This window comes from Muntiacus reevesi, chromosome 2 (assembly GCF_963930625.1).
Source record: "Muntiacus reevesi chromosome 2, mMunRee1.1, whole genome shotgun sequence".
Lineage (NCBI taxonomy): Eukaryota > Metazoa > Chordata > Mammalia > Artiodactyla > Cervidae > Muntiacus > Muntiacus reevesi.
Window position 1 is genome coordinate 203516557 of NC_089250.1, and position 16266 is coordinate 203532822.

Below are 16266 nucleotides of genomic sequence, written 5' to 3' on the forward strand. Positions count from 1 at the left end.
ATAGGAAAAGGAGTACGTCAAGGCTGTATATTGTCACCCTGCTTATTTAACTTATGTGCAGAGTACATCATGAGAAACGCTGGGCTGGAAGAAGCACAAGCTAGAATCAAGATTGCCAGGAGGAATATCAATAACCTCAGATATGCAGATAACACCACCCTTATGGCAGAAAGTGAAGAGGAACTAAAAAGCCTCTTGATGAAAGTGAAAGAGGAGAATGAAAAGATTGGTTTAAAGCTCAACATTCAGAAACTAAGATCATGGCATCTGGTCCCATCACCTCATGGGAAATAGATGGGGAAACAGTGGAAACAGTGTCAGACTTTATTTTTTGGGGCTCCAAAATCACTGCAGATGGTGATTGCAGCCATGAAATTAAAAGATGCTTACTCCTTGGAAGGAAAGTTATGACCAACCTAGATAGCATATTAAAAAGCAGAGACATTACTTTGCCAACAAAGGTCCATCTAGTCAAGGCTATGGTTTTTCCAGTGGTCATGCGTGGATGTAAGAGTTGGACTATGAAGAAAACTGAGCACCGAAGAATTGATGCTTTTGAACTGTGGTGTTGGAGAAGACTCTTGGGAGTCCCTTGGACTGCAAGGAGATCCAACCAGTCCATCCTAAAGGAGATCAGTCCTGGGTGTTCATTGGAAGGACTGATGCTGAAGCTGAAACTCCAATACTTTGGCCACCTGATGTGAAGAGTTGACTCATTGGAAAAGACCCAGATGCTGGGAAGGATTGGGGGCAGGAGAAGAAGGGAACAACAGAGGATGAGATGGCTGGATGGCATCACCGACTCGATGGACATGGGTTTGAGTAAACTCTGGGAGTTGGTGATGGACAGGGAGGCCTGGCATGCTGCAATTCATGGGGTCACAAAGAGTGGGACACGACTGAGCGACTGAACTGAACTGAACTGAAAGGCAGCAGTGCCCTCATTGTTTCCAAATTATCCTGGCTCCAGGGATCAATGTTCTGATCACCATAAGTATAGATCTTAATGCTTGATCTCAAGATTGTGAATCCACAGTCTCATGGAGATGAAACACATACAAAAAATTCAAGCAACTGTAGTTGAGAAGTAAATGTTATGATGTTTATTGGTGCGTCTAATCCTTCAGTATACAGGGCTGCCCCCCACAACCACCTGCCAGACATTTTACCAGCTGGAATATCAGGATCATTTGGAGACCTTTGGGATTTCGTAGTCAAGGTGTGGTCCCTGGACCAGCAGCATCAGCATCACTTTGTTAGAAATGCAAGTTCTCAGGCCCCATCCATGCCCACTGAATCAGGAACTCAGTGGATGGGACTCCACAATCTGTTTTAACACACCCCCACATCAAAATTGTTACACACACATGCGTTTAGTGGCGTCCTCAGCCTGTGAAACCATAATTAGTACTATGAATGTTGCTCCGTCCAGAAGGGAGTTGCTCGTTGCCCCTTTATTTTCTCATCTTCAAAGTGAGGATGACACATGGGTTGAGACGGTTTTAGTAAATGTTAGTTTGATGGAAATAGTTCTTTGATTCCTGTGATCTATTTTCAAAGGCGTTTTTCCTCAAAGGAACATATTTCATCTTTTCCTTCTCTTCTTGACTTTTGGCAGGAGCTAAGAAAAAGCCTGGAACTTAGTGTCAACCTACAAAGGAAAGAAAAGGATGGTTCCAGTGATGAGTATGACTCTATCGAAGAAGATGTACTCTCTGAGCCGGAGCCCGAGGACCAGGTGCTGGTGGGCTGTCCCAGAGATGACTCCCCTCTTTCCCGAAAGGACTCAGTGCAAAAGGATTTTCCCGAGGACCAGGAGACAGAAGGACGCCTTCCCCAGGGCCCAGACACCCTCGTAGTGCTGGAATTTAACCCGGCTTCCAAAAGTAAGCTCTGTCTTATGTGGCATTTCTTTGCCTTTGATGTCTCTGGATCTAATAGTAGGGCTTAAATTTCCAGCGGTACTTTGATTTCGGCTTTGCGTAGACTATCTCACAGGCCAGGGTGTATATCAGTTCAGGTCTCTGCTGATTGCCAAAGGTGAAGGCTCCCAAAATCTTACAAATGACCCTGAAATTCCTGATGGTAAATTCTGGCAGATAGTTGTAGGGGACTGTCCTGTGCACTGTAGGATGTTTATCAGAATCTACACGCCAACCAGCTGATGAAACTGACTTAAGCGAAAGGGACTATTTACTGACTTGAATAACTGAGGAGTCCAGGACTGTGTTGTTGTTATTCAGTCGCTAAGCTGTGTCTGACTCTTTGCCACCCCATGAACTGTAGCATGCCAGGAGCCTCTATCCTCCGCTGTCTCCCAAAGTTTGCTCAAATTCGTGTCCATTGAGTTGGTGGTGCAATCTAACCCTCTCATCCTCTGCCACTCTCTTCTGCTCCTGCTCTCAATCTTTCCCAGCATCAGGGTCTTTTCCCATTAGTCGGTTCTTTGCGTCAAGTGGTCAAAGTATTGACACTTCAGCTTCGGCATCAGTCCTTCCAATGAGTGTTCTTGGTTGATTTTCCAGGACTATAGCAAGACTCATACCTCTTCTCTTCCCTCCTCCCCTTCTTCCTCTTATCTCTGCCTTCTTTCATCTTGGTACCATTCTTACATGGGTTCTCCACATATAGACACAGAATTGAGATACTGGCTTTACAACTCGGTCAGAAAGTGGATTTTTCTTCCTAAAAGCTCCAGAAAAATCCCCCAACTTGGCTCTTGAACCCATATGGGGTGGCATCTCTGAACTACTCACTGTGACTCTGATTGGCCAGATCCAGCCAACAGGACTGGGGGTGTGATTATCACCACCTAAAGCACATGGACAGAGATAGGAGTTTCCAAAGAAAAAATCAAAGAGCATCTGAAGGAGAAGGAAAGCAGATGGGCACCCATGGCAGTGGTTCACTAGAAAAGGCTTTTCAGGAAAGACCCTAGAAGGGATTTCCCTGGTAGCCCAGTGATTAAGACTTCACCTTCCAGTGCCGGGGTTATGAGTTTGATCCTTGGTCGGGGAGCTAAGATCCGACATGCCTTGCAGCCAAAAACAAATAAACAAACATAAAGCAGAAGCAATATTGTAACAAATTCAATAAAGACTTTAAAAATGGTCCACATGAAAAAAAAAACCTTTAAAAAAATAACAAACCCTAGAAGGTTAAGTCAGCAAAACAATTGGTGGGTGGCAGGGAGGGGCCCATCTACAATGGTCCTCATCTCTGATCCCCAGCTGGCATGGCCTCTGCTTCCTCCTCCCTCTCCATTCTGAGCTCATTTTCCCCAAAAATGGGTGAACGGAAAGTAAGAAATGAGGGAGTGTTTAAAGTCAGGCAGTGAGTGCACTGGTCTGCCCAGGATGCCCTAACAAAGTACACAGACCAGAGGTGGCTTCAGCAGTCACAGTTGTGTATTTTTCACAGTTATGGAGGCTTGGATTCCAAGATTAGGACGTTGGCAAGCTTCGTGTCTTCCATGGCCTCTACCCTTGGATTGCAGATGGCCACTTTCTCCCTATGTCCTTACCCCGTCTTCCCTCTGTGTGCTCCTGTGTCTTTTTTTTCTTTCTATCACTTATCTTATTTATTTATTTTTATTTGGCTGCACCGGCTCTTCATTAGAGCATGCAATATCTTTAGTTGCACCATGCAAACTCTTAGTTGCTCCATGTGGACTCTAGTTCCCTGACCAGGGATCGAACCTGGACCCCCTGCATTGGAAGCACAGAATCCTAACCACTGGATCACTAGGGAAGTCCCCTGTTCTTGGGTCCTATCTCCTCTTCTTATAAGGACACCAGTCATGTTGGATTAGCGCCTACTCTAAAGGCCTCATTTTATTAATACCTTAACTAGCTCTCTAGAGATGCTATCTCCAAACACAGTCACATTCTGAGTTGTTGGGGATTAGGACTTGACCATATGAGTCTTGAGTGGGGGGGGACATAATAACAGCAAGATCTGGGAAATCTACACCCCATGGTTGAGGTCTGCAGACAGGAGAACATTTGTCCCTTAGACACGCTCTCTCCTCCTTGCTGGGCTGTTCCCTCCACAGAGATCACTACCTTTCCTTTCCTCTCCATTCTGACCCATGAAACCCAGCTCCTTGCTTTTCCCAGAGGCTGCTTCCTCCAGGAAGACTTCTTGACACTCCCAGCCCAGCCAGCTAGGTTGATGCCTTCTCTGCTCCTGTAACATCATCTGGCCCTGGTCTCCCTGCCCCCAGTTGCCTTTCTTCCCCTCTGGCCTGTGAGCTTTGCCACTAGGGCACAGTCCAGCTCTTCCCCTCCATTGCATCTCCAGCATGCAGCCCTCACCTGGCACATTCAAGTCATTCAGGGAATCTTTGTCAAATAAAGCAAGGACTTATGCCCCTTCTGCCCACCCCCACCCCCACCCCACCTGCTGGGTGGCTCAGACAGTAAAGAATCTGCCTGCAATGCAGGAGATCTGGGCTCAATCCCTGGATCAGGAAGTTCCCTTGGAGGAGGAAATGGCAACCCACTCCACTTTTTGCCTGGAGAAGTCCATGGACAGAGGAGCCTGGTGGGCTACAGTCCATGGGGTCACAAAGAGTCAGACACGACTGAGCGACTGACACTTTCACTTTCACTTTCATGCCCCCCTGCTAAAGCGTCTGGTGGTCAGGGTAGTGTTGATGCACTGCTGAGTGAGATCCATGGGGCTGCATCTGTGCTGTGACTTGTGTTTCCTCCAAGGGGACAGATGGAGGGAAAGACTATGAAGAGATTGACTGGGCCCCTGCCCTGGAAATGGGGGTTGTGGCAGGGGTGGGTGTGGGCATGACATTCATTTCCAGGTGTGAAAGACCAGGACACTGAAGGAGAGCAGTTGGACCGCAGGCAGTTTAAAAGTCATTGTTGTTTCGTCCCTAAGTCATGCCCAACTCTGCTACCCCATGGACTGTAGCCACCCGCTTCCCCGCCCCCAGGCTCCTCTGTCCGTGGGATTTCCCAGCAAAATACTGGAGTGGGTAGCCATTCCCTTCTTCAGGGGATCTTCCTGACCCAGGGATCAAACCTGGGTCTCCTGCATTGCAGGTCGATTCTTTTACTGCTGAGCCACTGGGGAAACCCTTAAGAGTGATACTTTCCCATAAGTGGAAAGAGAGAACTTCACTCTTGCCATTTTACATTTTTTAACAGATTGCTTGGCAGGCCCCGCATTGACCGTGGTGATGTCTGCTGGGGGTGGAGGGCAGCGCACATGCCCCCTACCGCCGCTCTCAGCCACTGCTTTCATCTGCAGCTTCTTAGCTTCAGGAGGAGACAGGCTCCCACAGAGGGGAGCAGGCAGGAGGCCTGTTACAAGGTCCCCCCAGACTCTAGCATGGGATTGCAGTTCTGAGCCACTCCTGAACATTTACTCAAGAGCAGTCAGCAGTAACCTGAAAAGATGTGCCTGGTTCTGGGCTGTTCCTTCATTCATCTACTGGGCATGTATCATGGCCCAGGTACTATGCCAGAATAGGACGAGCCCAGTCGTTCTCCTACATCACGTAATCCTAGCAGAGAAAACAGACAATAAGTGCATGTGTGCTTAGTTGCTTAGTCGTGTCTGCCTCTTAGAGACCCCATGGACTATAGCTTACCAGGCTCCTCTCTCCTTGGGGATTCTCCAGGCAAGAATATTGGAGTGGGTTGCCATGCCCTCCTCCAGGGGATCTTCCCAACCTAGGGATCAAACCTACATCTCTTACGTCTCCTGCACTGACAAGCAGGTTCTTTATCACTAGTACCACCTGAGAACCCTGACAATAAGCACATAACCAGATAAATAATAACAATTACCAACACTGAGTTGTTATTGATACGAGCCAACCACTATCTCCAGGGCTTTCCATATAATCCCTCATTCAGTCCTCACTATAACCCCAAGGAAAGTCTTGTCATTGCACTTGTCTTGCCGATGGGGAGAATGAAGCACAGAGATGTCACATAACTCATCCAAGGTCATACAGCCAGGAAGGAGCAGAGCAGAAGTGAATCTGCAGCAGTTTGAGCCCAGAGTCTGTGCTCTTAACCTTTCAGTTCAGTTCAGTTCAGTTGCTCAGTCATGTCTGACTCTTTGCGACGCCATGGACTGCAGCACACCAGGCTTCCCTGTCCATCACCAACTCCCGGAGTTTATTCAAACTCGTGTGCATTGAGTCAGTGATGCCATCCAACCATCTCATCCTCTGTTGTCCCCTTCTCCTCCTGCCTAAGGCTAAATAAATAAGCCAGATGAGATTACAAAGTGATGATTGGGCTTTGAGAAGCCAGTAAGTAATCCCAGGCCCCTCTGTTTCCCCTTCTAAGTTGTGAAACAAATGAGAGATAGCCATGGGATAGATGGGGAGCAAATGATCACCTTTCCAACTGATAGGATTGGTGGCTAGGCAGTACTGACCCTCCTCTGTAGACAAACCCCTGGCCCCAGATGCTAATGGCATCCGGAAGGGGACCTTGTGACCTGAGGGCAACCCCTCCCCCCCACCACCCAGAGGGAAGGACTGAGCCCTGATGGCTTCCTGCCCCAACTCTCTCCCACCCCATTCGTCCTCTTTTTGAGCAAGGGGCAGTGAATGAGTGGCATAGAGGAAGGCAGAAGTTATTTTTCCAGTAACTGGAAAGGGGAGAGTTGGGTCAGGGTCAGGTTAGGAATTCAGGGAGGAGGAAAGAATGGTACCCCGATGGTCTTGAAAGTTGTGAATATTATAAAACAGGACACTGGCTGGGGAACCAGGGTCAGAGAAGGATGCCGGTAGCTGGAATGGTGAGCACAGCCCTCTCAGAGGAGGTGATGTTTAAATTGAGACAGGAATGAGGAGAGGGGGGCAGCCATGGGAACAGCATTCCAGGTCCAGGGAGCAGCAAGCATAAAAGGTTTGAACAGGGAAAGAGCTTGGGGTACCCGAGGACAGAGAAAGGGCCAGTGTGGCTGGAGCTGAGTTGAGCCTGGGAAAGGAGGGAGGGGCAGGCGGGGAACATGGTACAAAATGAGTGTTCCAGTCTACTTTCCATGAAGACGTGAGGGTTCTGGGGTTGCCCCAAGAGTCTAGTCCTTTGGTGCCCTAGGAAATAGCCTTGTATAGCCTTCTGATGGCCAAGATAGACCTCCGCAACTGCTGGAGGGCCATCTTGTGGAGAAGAGGGAGCCGGGAGAAAGGCAATGAAGTGGTTAAGCACGCGTGCATGCTTGGTTGCTCAGTCATGTTTGACTCTGTGTGACCTCATGGACTGTAGCCCACCAGGCTCCTCTGTCCACGGGATTTCCAAGGCAAGAATACTGGAGTGGGTAGCCATTTCCTTCCCCAGGGGATCTTCCTGACCTAAGGATCAAACCAGGGTCTCCTGCATTGAAGGCAGATTTTCTACCACCTGAGCCACCAGGGAAGCCAAAAGTGGTTAAGGGGAGGGCTCAAATCCTGATTCTGTCACTTCCTAGCTCTGTGACCTTGGAAGAATGTTGAACTTCAGAGCCTTAGTCTGCAATAGTATGTATCAGTTTTCTACAGCTGCTGTAGCAAATGAGCAAAACAATGCAAATTTATTATCTTATTCTTGCCTGGAGAGTCCTATGGACAGAGGAGCCTGGTGGGCTGCTGTCCATGGGGTCACACAGAGTCAGACACGACTGAAGCGACTTAGCATGCATGCATGCATTGGAGAAGGAAATGGCAACCCACTCCAGTATTCTTGCCTTGAGAATCCCAGGGATGGAGGAGCCTGTGGGGTCTTACAGAGTCGGACACAACTGAAGCGACTTAGCAGCAGCAGTTCTGTGGGTCATAAGTGTGATGGACTAAAATCACAGTGTTAACAGGAGGCTCCAGGGGAGAACCTCTTTCCTTGTCTTTTCCAGCTTCTAGAGCCTGCCATGTACCTTGGCTCCTGGCCCCTTCCTCCACCTCCAAAGCTGGTACCATTGCCTCTCTGTGGCTTTCTTCTATAGTCACATCTCCCTTTGACCCTCCTCATCAGCAGCCCTTTTCCACTTGTGTGTGTTTTTTTGTGAAAAAAATATATAATATTCCTTTATTATTATAGCATTCTGTATATAATATTGTAACATTCTATACATAATATTTCTATTCTTCTACCTTCTTCACCATTTTAAAAAATGTATTTATTTGTTTTTGGCTGCACTGAATCTTCATTGCTGCATTCAGAAGCTACTGTCTAATTGCAGTGGCTTTTCTTGTTGTGGCCCATGGGCTTAGTTGCCCCATGGTATGTGGAATCCTCCCAGAGCAGGGATCGAACCCATGTCCCCTGCATTGGCGAGTAGATTCTTAACCACTGGACCACCAAGGAAGTCCCTTCTTCACTGTTTTTCAGAGCACAATTTGGTGTCATGAAATAGACTCACACTATATGTAACCATCACCACTTTCACCAGAAGTTTTTTCATTATCCCAAGCTGAAACTTTGTCCCTCTTCCACTTTTAAGTGAAGTGAGTGAAAGTCGCTCGGTCATGTCTGACTCTTTGTGACCCCATGGACTATACAGTCCATGGAATTCTCCAGGCCAGAATACTGGAGTGGGTAGCCTTTCCCTTCTCCAGGGGATCTTCCCAACCCAGGGATCAAACCCAAGTCTCCTACATTGCAGGTGGATTCTTTACCAGCTGAGCCACAAGGGAAGCCCACTTTTAAAGACCCATGTAATTACATTGGGTCCAGCAGGATAATCCAAGATAACCTCTCTAGTTTAAGGTCAGGTGATTAGCACAGTTAATTCCCCTTTGCTTTGTTGCCTAACACATTCACAGCTTTCGGGAGTTAGGATGTGGCCAATTTTGAGGTCCCTTATTCTGCCTACTCTCCACTCACTAGGATGGCTGGCCGGGGAAATATGTGAGAAAGCTTGTGCCAAAGGCCTGACCCAGTGCCTGGGTCCTCTGGAGGCTGAACTGAATATATGCTAGCTGTCATTCTTACCATCAGCAGCATATTTTCAGCACTTGGGCAGTCAGTCTCCATTTGAGCGTTGGCCCTTCTCCTTTCTTCGTCTTGTCTCATTGGACATGGTGGGTTCTGGCTCACACACAGGTCTGCCCTTGGGCCCTGGGTATCAGGACAGCCAGGGAGCAGCCACTTCAGAAGGGCATTTCATGCCCTTCACAAAGTCATGGGGGGAATGGCAGAGAGGTTAGTGCAAGTCAGACAGACCTCACTCACGTCCCCATTATCTATCCTCAGCTGCCAGGAGTCCCACGGGGCCCTTGATTCTGGGGCTTCCCTCCTTTGGGCCATCACAGACCCCAGGATTTCCTCGGAATTTCAGCAGAAACTTCCCGAGGTTTTCTGCCTTCCCAAGCTGGGGGTTCCTAAGTCCAGGGACTACACTTCTCTCCCTGATTTTTCTCTTTAGTCCATTTAGCCACTTGCCTCGCTGCCCACCGGACTGCTTTCCCGCTTTCCCAAGCATGTCCTCTCATGTTCTTTTTTGTTTAATATTTATTTATTTGGCTGTGCTGGGTCTAAGTTGCAGCACTCAGGATCTTTGCTGTTCGTTATGGCATGTGAACTCTTGGTTGCAGCATGTGGAATCTAGTTTCCTGACCGCGGGTTGAACGCGGGGCCCCTGCATTGAGAGCGTGGAGTCTTAGCCACCAGGCCACCAGGAAAGTCCCTGTCTCCCCACGTTCTTAAACCTTTGCTGGTTCTAAAGCTCTGGAACCACTGTCCCCAAACTTGTGTGCGTGTCCAGCTCTTTGTGACCCCAGGGACTCTAGCCCACCAGACTCCTCTGTCCATGGAGTTCTCCAGGCAAAAATACTGGAGTGGGTTGCCATTTCCTTCTCCAGGGGATCTTCCCCATCCAGGGATTGAACCCTTGTCTCTTGCATCCCCTGCATTGGCAGGGGGGTTCTTTACCACTGCGCCACCTGGGAAGCCCCCTCCCCAAACCTGGGTCATGTTCAAACCTTCATAGTTCTTTTGCCAAATTCACAGCCCACTCATACTCTTTATTTTTTTTTAGCTGTTATTTAAACCAGCAAACTTATTTTGTTGTCTGCATTATTCACACCTCTAATTCCAAACTAGCATGGTGCCAGAGCAGGGGTTCCATTAATGTTTGTTGAATGAATAAGTGAACAGACAAATAAACAGATGCCTGGGCAGAGTGTGCCATCTCTGCTTGCACTCAGTGTCTGACATATAAACAATTGTGTTTTTACAGGTAATAAAAAGGAAAGGAATTTGTCTGCTAAGCGGAAGGACAACGCTGAGGTCTTCATTCCCAGCAAACCTGAGCCACACCTGAGTCCCCAGCCCCCGACCATGTTCCCGGATCAAGACAGGGCGTGCTCAAGTAAGAGTTCTGGGGTCCATGATCGGGCTTGGCACTGGGCTGGCATCACTCTCAGTGGGGTGCCATGAAGGAGGAGTCCTTGCTTCATCACCCTCCTTCCCCAGGCCTGAGCTGATCTTTAGCAAATGTATTATTAGTCAAGGTCTCCAGAGAAGGACTTCCCTGGTGTTCCAGCGGTTAAGACTTTGACTTCCAAGGCAGGGAGTGCAGGTTCTATTCCCGGTCTGGGAACTAAGATCCCACATGCATTGTGGCCCCCCAAAATCAAAACATACAACAGAAATAGTGTTGTAGTGAATTCAATACAGTTGCATTGACCACATTAAAAATGATCCACATTAAAAAAAAAAAAACTTTGAGAAAGAAAAAAGTCTCCAGAGAAACTGAACCAATAGGAGGTGTGTATCTATACACACACACACACACACACACACACACACACACATAGAGGGAGAAATTTACTTTTTTACTTTTTTTAGATTTAGTTAATTTATTTTATTATTTTTGGTTGTGCTGGGTCTTTGTTGCTGCGTGCGGGCTTCCTCTAGTTGTGGCAAGCCAGGACTACTGGCTTTGACTGAAGAGCTGGACTCTGCTCAGTTGAGTGGACACATAAAATTATGACCATAGTTACTTTCTGGGTCTCTAACTAAGATGTGGTTATGACTGAAACTTTCTTTTATTTGTCTTTTTACTTTTAAATGAATTTTCTTACCTTATATGGGTAATGATGTGTGCAGATGATACTACATTCTAAAGGTACAAAGGAGTTTATGGTGAAAGATTCATCTGATACCCTTCTAATGAAATCAGGGTGTCTAATGATTGAGTGCGTACCATGAACCAGCCACCACTATAAGCAATGATTATATTTACTATATGTTTACTTATAATGTACTTATATACATTATATAGTTTATATACGCATGCGTGCATGCTAAGTCGCTTCAGTCGTGTCCAAGTCTTTGCGACTCCGTGGACTGTAGCCCACCAGGCTCCTCTGCCCATGGAATTCTCCAGGCAAGAATGCTGGAGTGGGTTGCCATGCCCTGCTCCAGGGGGTCTTCCCCACCCAGGGATCAAACCCTTATCTCCAGCATTTCCAGCATTGGCAGGCGGGTTCTTTACCACTAGCCCCACCCAGGCCTGGACCAGTGCACTCCAAGCTTGAAGCTCTTTTCCAAGCAGCTCAGGCAGATGGTAGGAGGTAGAGGAAGGAGCCACAATCCTTCCACTTACTGAGCATTTGCTCCCTGCTATGTAAATATTGTCTTGGTTTAGATTCCCCAGAACCAGACTCTGAGATAAGGATTCCAGAACAAGTCATCTAATTGGAAGGTGGTTCCTGGAAGAGGGCTGGAAAGGGAAGGAGCCAAAACTGGCTTCATCACCAAGCAAGGCCACGGGGTAGGTGGAGCACCACTTGGCTGGGGAGCTCCGGGGTTGGGGCGGTGGAGGGTGGGGTGGCGGTGCTGAGCAGAAGCCTGCTCCCCATCCCAGGGTGGATGAGGGACCCTCCTTTCAGTCCTGGGTGTGAGCTGTGTTGACCCTCAAGAGCTCTGACTCTGGGGGTCACAGTTGGAGGTCTGGCCAAGGGACTGTGAGTAGGGGGCACCCAGGCATTCACTGATTAACCCTTATCAAACCCCACCCAGCTGGGAGAAAGCACTATACTAATACAAGACAAGATGTTTTATCTTTTTTTTTCCTTACTTTTATTTTTGGCTGCACTGGGTCTTCATTGCTGCACAGGCTATTTGCGGGCGCAGGCTTCTCACTGTGGTGGTTCTTCTCCTTGCTAAGTACAGGCTCTAGGGCTCAAGGGCGGCAATAGTTGTGGCTCTCGGTCTTAGTTGCTCTGCAGCAGGTGGAATCTTCCCAGACCAGGAATCAAACCCGTGTCCCCCGCATTGGCTGGCAGATTCTTAACCACCAGACCACCAGGGAAGTTCAAGACAAGGCGTTTTAGCTAGCAAGTGATAAAAAGAGTGGACTGAAGGGAAAGCGTCCATGTAAATGAACTTCCGAAGGTGGTGTGATCACTGGTCGCAGCCGGACCCAGTGATTAAAATGTGTCAGCAGTCTGCCTCTCCCCGCCTCCCGCCTGAGCTTTCTCCTTTTTGCCCTTCACTCTCAGAAAAGCTCTTAGAGGTGGTGAGAGGGCCACCAGCAGCTCTGGGCTGACAGCCCACCCGCCCAGCGACCCTGGCAGAAAACAGACCTGGCAGATTCTGCAGCCTGACCACCTGGTACAAATCCTGCCCTTCCGCCCACCAGCTCTGTCACCTTGGGTGGGTTACTTAACCTCTCTGGGCCTCCTTCGCCCATCTCTCAAGTGGAGATAAGAATAGCACTCTGGGGCTTCCCTGGTGGCTCAGTGGTAAAGAATCTGCCCGCCAATGCAGGAGATATGGGTTGAACCCTTTAATCTGCAAAGATTCCTCATGCCTCGGAGCAACCACGCTCCACAACAAGAGAAGCCACCGCAATGAGAAGCCTGGGCACCACAGTTAGAGGGTAGCCCCCGCTCACGGCAACTAGAGAAGACCCCGTGCAGCCATAAAGACCCAGCTCAGCCTAAATAAATAAAATTGTTTTTTTTTTTTAAAAAGAAGAGCACTCTGCCCTGAGGGTCACTATAAGGATTAAAAGGCTGGATGGAGAGTCAGCTTAGAGGAGCATCCGGCTCAAAGCAAGCCCTTGCTCAAGGTCAGCTGGCGGAGAGTGTAACAATTCCTGGGCCGCTGTTCCTTCTACACCCAGACTGGCTCCACTGACCGCTGCTCAACTCGACAGGGCTCCAGTCTGTAGTGCTGGTGTTCACTCCATATGAAAAATTAATAACGGCTTTTAAATTCCTCCAGAACAAGGTGTTAAATGAAACCAAAGGTAGTGTGCCATTGTGTAGGAACCTTCTAGAGGCCCTGGTAGAGTGGGAGCAGCATGGGGTGGGTGGTCAAGCACCCTTGGTTGCCTACTGGACTCACTGGGACCGCCCTCCTTCATGTGTGGGCTGGGATCACTACATATTTACATTTCTGGGTAATACAATGAAGAGCCAGCACTGATAAACCCCTGAATCAGCTCCCAGGCTGTGTCTTGTACCACACATGTTAATCTTACATTTAATCACCCAAACAACCCTGTGTAGTAGGTACTGCTGTGATCAACACTATTATACAGAGAAAACCCAGACACAGAGAGGTTAAGGAATCTTGAAAACCTGGCTGCAGAGGGCGTCTATCCCTGACCACTCTATCACATGGCCCCGCATGTGCCAACGAAACCGCTCTTGGCTTGCGACACACCTACATCCGCCTAGTCCTAAACAATGACGTACCTAAAGGCCACTGATTGGAGTCACTTGGTCTATTTTTTCTAATATTCAGTAATATAAATGTAATATAAATATATAACAGTATTTTTAAAATATTTCTTTACTTGTTTATTTGGCTGCTTTATTTCTTAGTTGTGGCATGCGGGCTTAATTCCTTGTGGCATGTGGGATTTTAGTTCTCTAACCAGGGCTTGACCCTGTGTCCCCTGCATTGGAAGGTGGATTCTCAACCACTGGACCACTAGAGAAGTCCCCTGTTATTATTTTTAAAGATAAAGCACGTATCAAGTAAAGTCATTTTGAATATTGTATTTGTTTCCTAGGCTGTTGTGACAAAGTACCAAGATCTAATTGGTTTAAACAATAGAAAGTTATCATCCCATTTCTGGAGGTTGGCAAGTTCAAAATCAAGGTGTCAGCAGGACCACATTCCTTCTGAAAACACTAGAGATGAGTCTGCTCCATGCTTCTCTCTGCCTTCTGATAGTTCCTTGCTCTGTGACAACATAACTCCAACTTTCACTTTGTGCTTTCCCATTACACATCTGTCTCTGGGTTCAAGTTTACTCTTTTTATAAGGACACTGGTCATGTTCGATTGAGGCCCACCCTAATGACCTCATCTTAACCTGGTCATCAGCAAAGACCCTATTTCCAAGTAAGGTGACATCCACAGGTCCTAGGGGTTTGTCTTAAACAAGTCAACAGGTAACACATACCTTGATGTGTAACATTTTGAGAAGTCGAGCTTCATCAATTATTTATAATCTGCCTTTCTCCAGGAAGTTCTGACATGACAAACTGGGTAGTGCAAGAAGACTTTAACAAATATGTAAGGAAATGAAGGTAAAGGGAACACAAGAGTCGGAACAATAAGGTGACACTAGGGGGTAAACAAATGAATGCCTGAGGCGGGGGTTCACAGTCGTGACTGTGAGCTTCCTGGCCACGGTGGCAAAGAAGCGTGCCTTTGCATAAACAGTGGGTCCATCTGATAAATATCAGATTACCAGCTGTCCCTGGTACTTGGTTCTTAGCTTGTCCCATTGATTCCCTTAAAGAGGACACTGAGGTGGTGGAATCCTCATTTTCAGCAGATTTGGAGCTCAGCCTTTATCTGATAAATGTGCATGCTCCTACATAAGCCAAATTTGAAGAAAAGGAAGTTGAAAACCATAGTGTTGCACCACCCTCACACTGAAATGGGATGACATTGGAACCATTTGTCACACAAGGATGAGGTTCTAAAAGTCAAAGAAGTATAGGTGCCAAATTTACCCTTGAAATCCCTCCAACTGATGATCAAGTGTAGCATATATGCAGCTCTATCTAGAAAACCCCATACAGACTTGTTATTTTTTCCTTAAGCCCAAGAGAATCGTTGCTCCTCCAGGGTGGGGACAACCATAGCTTCTTGACTGAGCCCCAGAAGAGGCAGTTGGATATGTTTAGAGCCTGGGTTGAAGGAAAAATGTGTTTTTAAGCACTGGCATTATGCTGAGGTACCTGGGATGTCGGTGCCTCCAGAGGCACAGGACCTTGACTTGCCGCAAGGACAGAAGAATCAAACCCACTTACCCTCTTCCAGGAAAAATCTGTACTGCTTAGATGCTTTGCTTTCTGTTTGTGGGGGGATGTCTTTTGTGAGGGGCATACAGAATCAGCCTTTTTATGTCTTCTGGTGAATTGAACCTTTTATCACCATGTATTGTCTCTTTTTCACTCTAAAAATGCTTTTGTCTTTAAGTCAACCATCTTTCTTTTGTTTAGTGTTTTTGTGGTGCATCTTTTTTTTTTTTTTTTAATCTTCTATGTGGTGCATCTTTTTTCATCCTCTTATTTTCAGACTTTCTGCATCCTTACACTGGGGTTTATCTCTTGTAAACAACATGTAATTGGTTTTTATTTTTATCCTCCAACAATCTGTGTGTTTTAATGGGCACATTTAGTCCATTTACATTTAATGTAATTGCTGATAGATTTGATTTTAAATCTACCATCTTATTGTTTGTTTTTATTTGTTCCGCCTGTTTTATGTTCCTCTTTCCTCTCCTTTCTTGCCCTATTCTGAACTGATTACTTTATATTATCCCTCTTTTTTCTTCTCTATTAGCTTGTTAGTTATACATTCTTTTATTATTCTTTAGTCATTACCAGAAATTGCAACATGCATTCTTGACTTATTAGCGTCTCCTTTAAATTAGCAAGTTTACTGCTGCTCATTCAGTGGAGACTTTACAAGTCTAACTTCATTTACCCCTCTCCAAAATTAAATGCTATTATATTGTCATGCATTTTAATTCTCTGTAAATATTAAACCTCACCAGACATCATCATTATTATTACTGTTCTTGTTACAATAGTCAATCGTAATTTGGATTTGCTTATATTGTTAACCTTTCTGTGCCCTTCACTCCTGGCTACTTCTGGGTCACCCTGACTCTCAGACTGTAGCCCCAAGTCTGTCACCAGCTCTGTTCAGTTTCTCAGCTTTGCAGCAGCTCTTAGAATCAGCAGCACCTTGAGGGGAAGCGTTTCCCAGGTGCTGAGTTCACCTCTCTGGGTTTCTCATCTGCCTTATTCACTCTCCATGCCTTCAAACAGATT

General features: G+C 47.0%; 1 protein-coding gene and 1 non-coding gene across 2 annotated transcripts in view; one reads left to right on the forward strand and one right to left on the reverse strand.

Moving 5' to 3' along the window:
• Positions 1–16266, forward strand: part of KATNIP (katanin interacting protein) — a 228755-nt gene that overhangs the window by 109548 nt on the left and 102941 nt on the right. The window contains exons 7-8 of the mRNA XM_065924545.1: positions 1619–1886; positions 10192–10323. Coding sequence (XP_065780617.1) covers positions 1619–1886; positions 10192–10323 — 400 coding nt within the window. The remainder of the gene's footprint in view (positions 1–1618; positions 1887–10191; positions 10324–16266) is intronic.
• On the reverse strand, positions 3678–3750 carry TRNAG-UCC (transfer RNA glycine (anticodon UCC)). The gene has a single exon. It is a non-coding gene; the product is annotated as a tRNA-Gly (tRNA).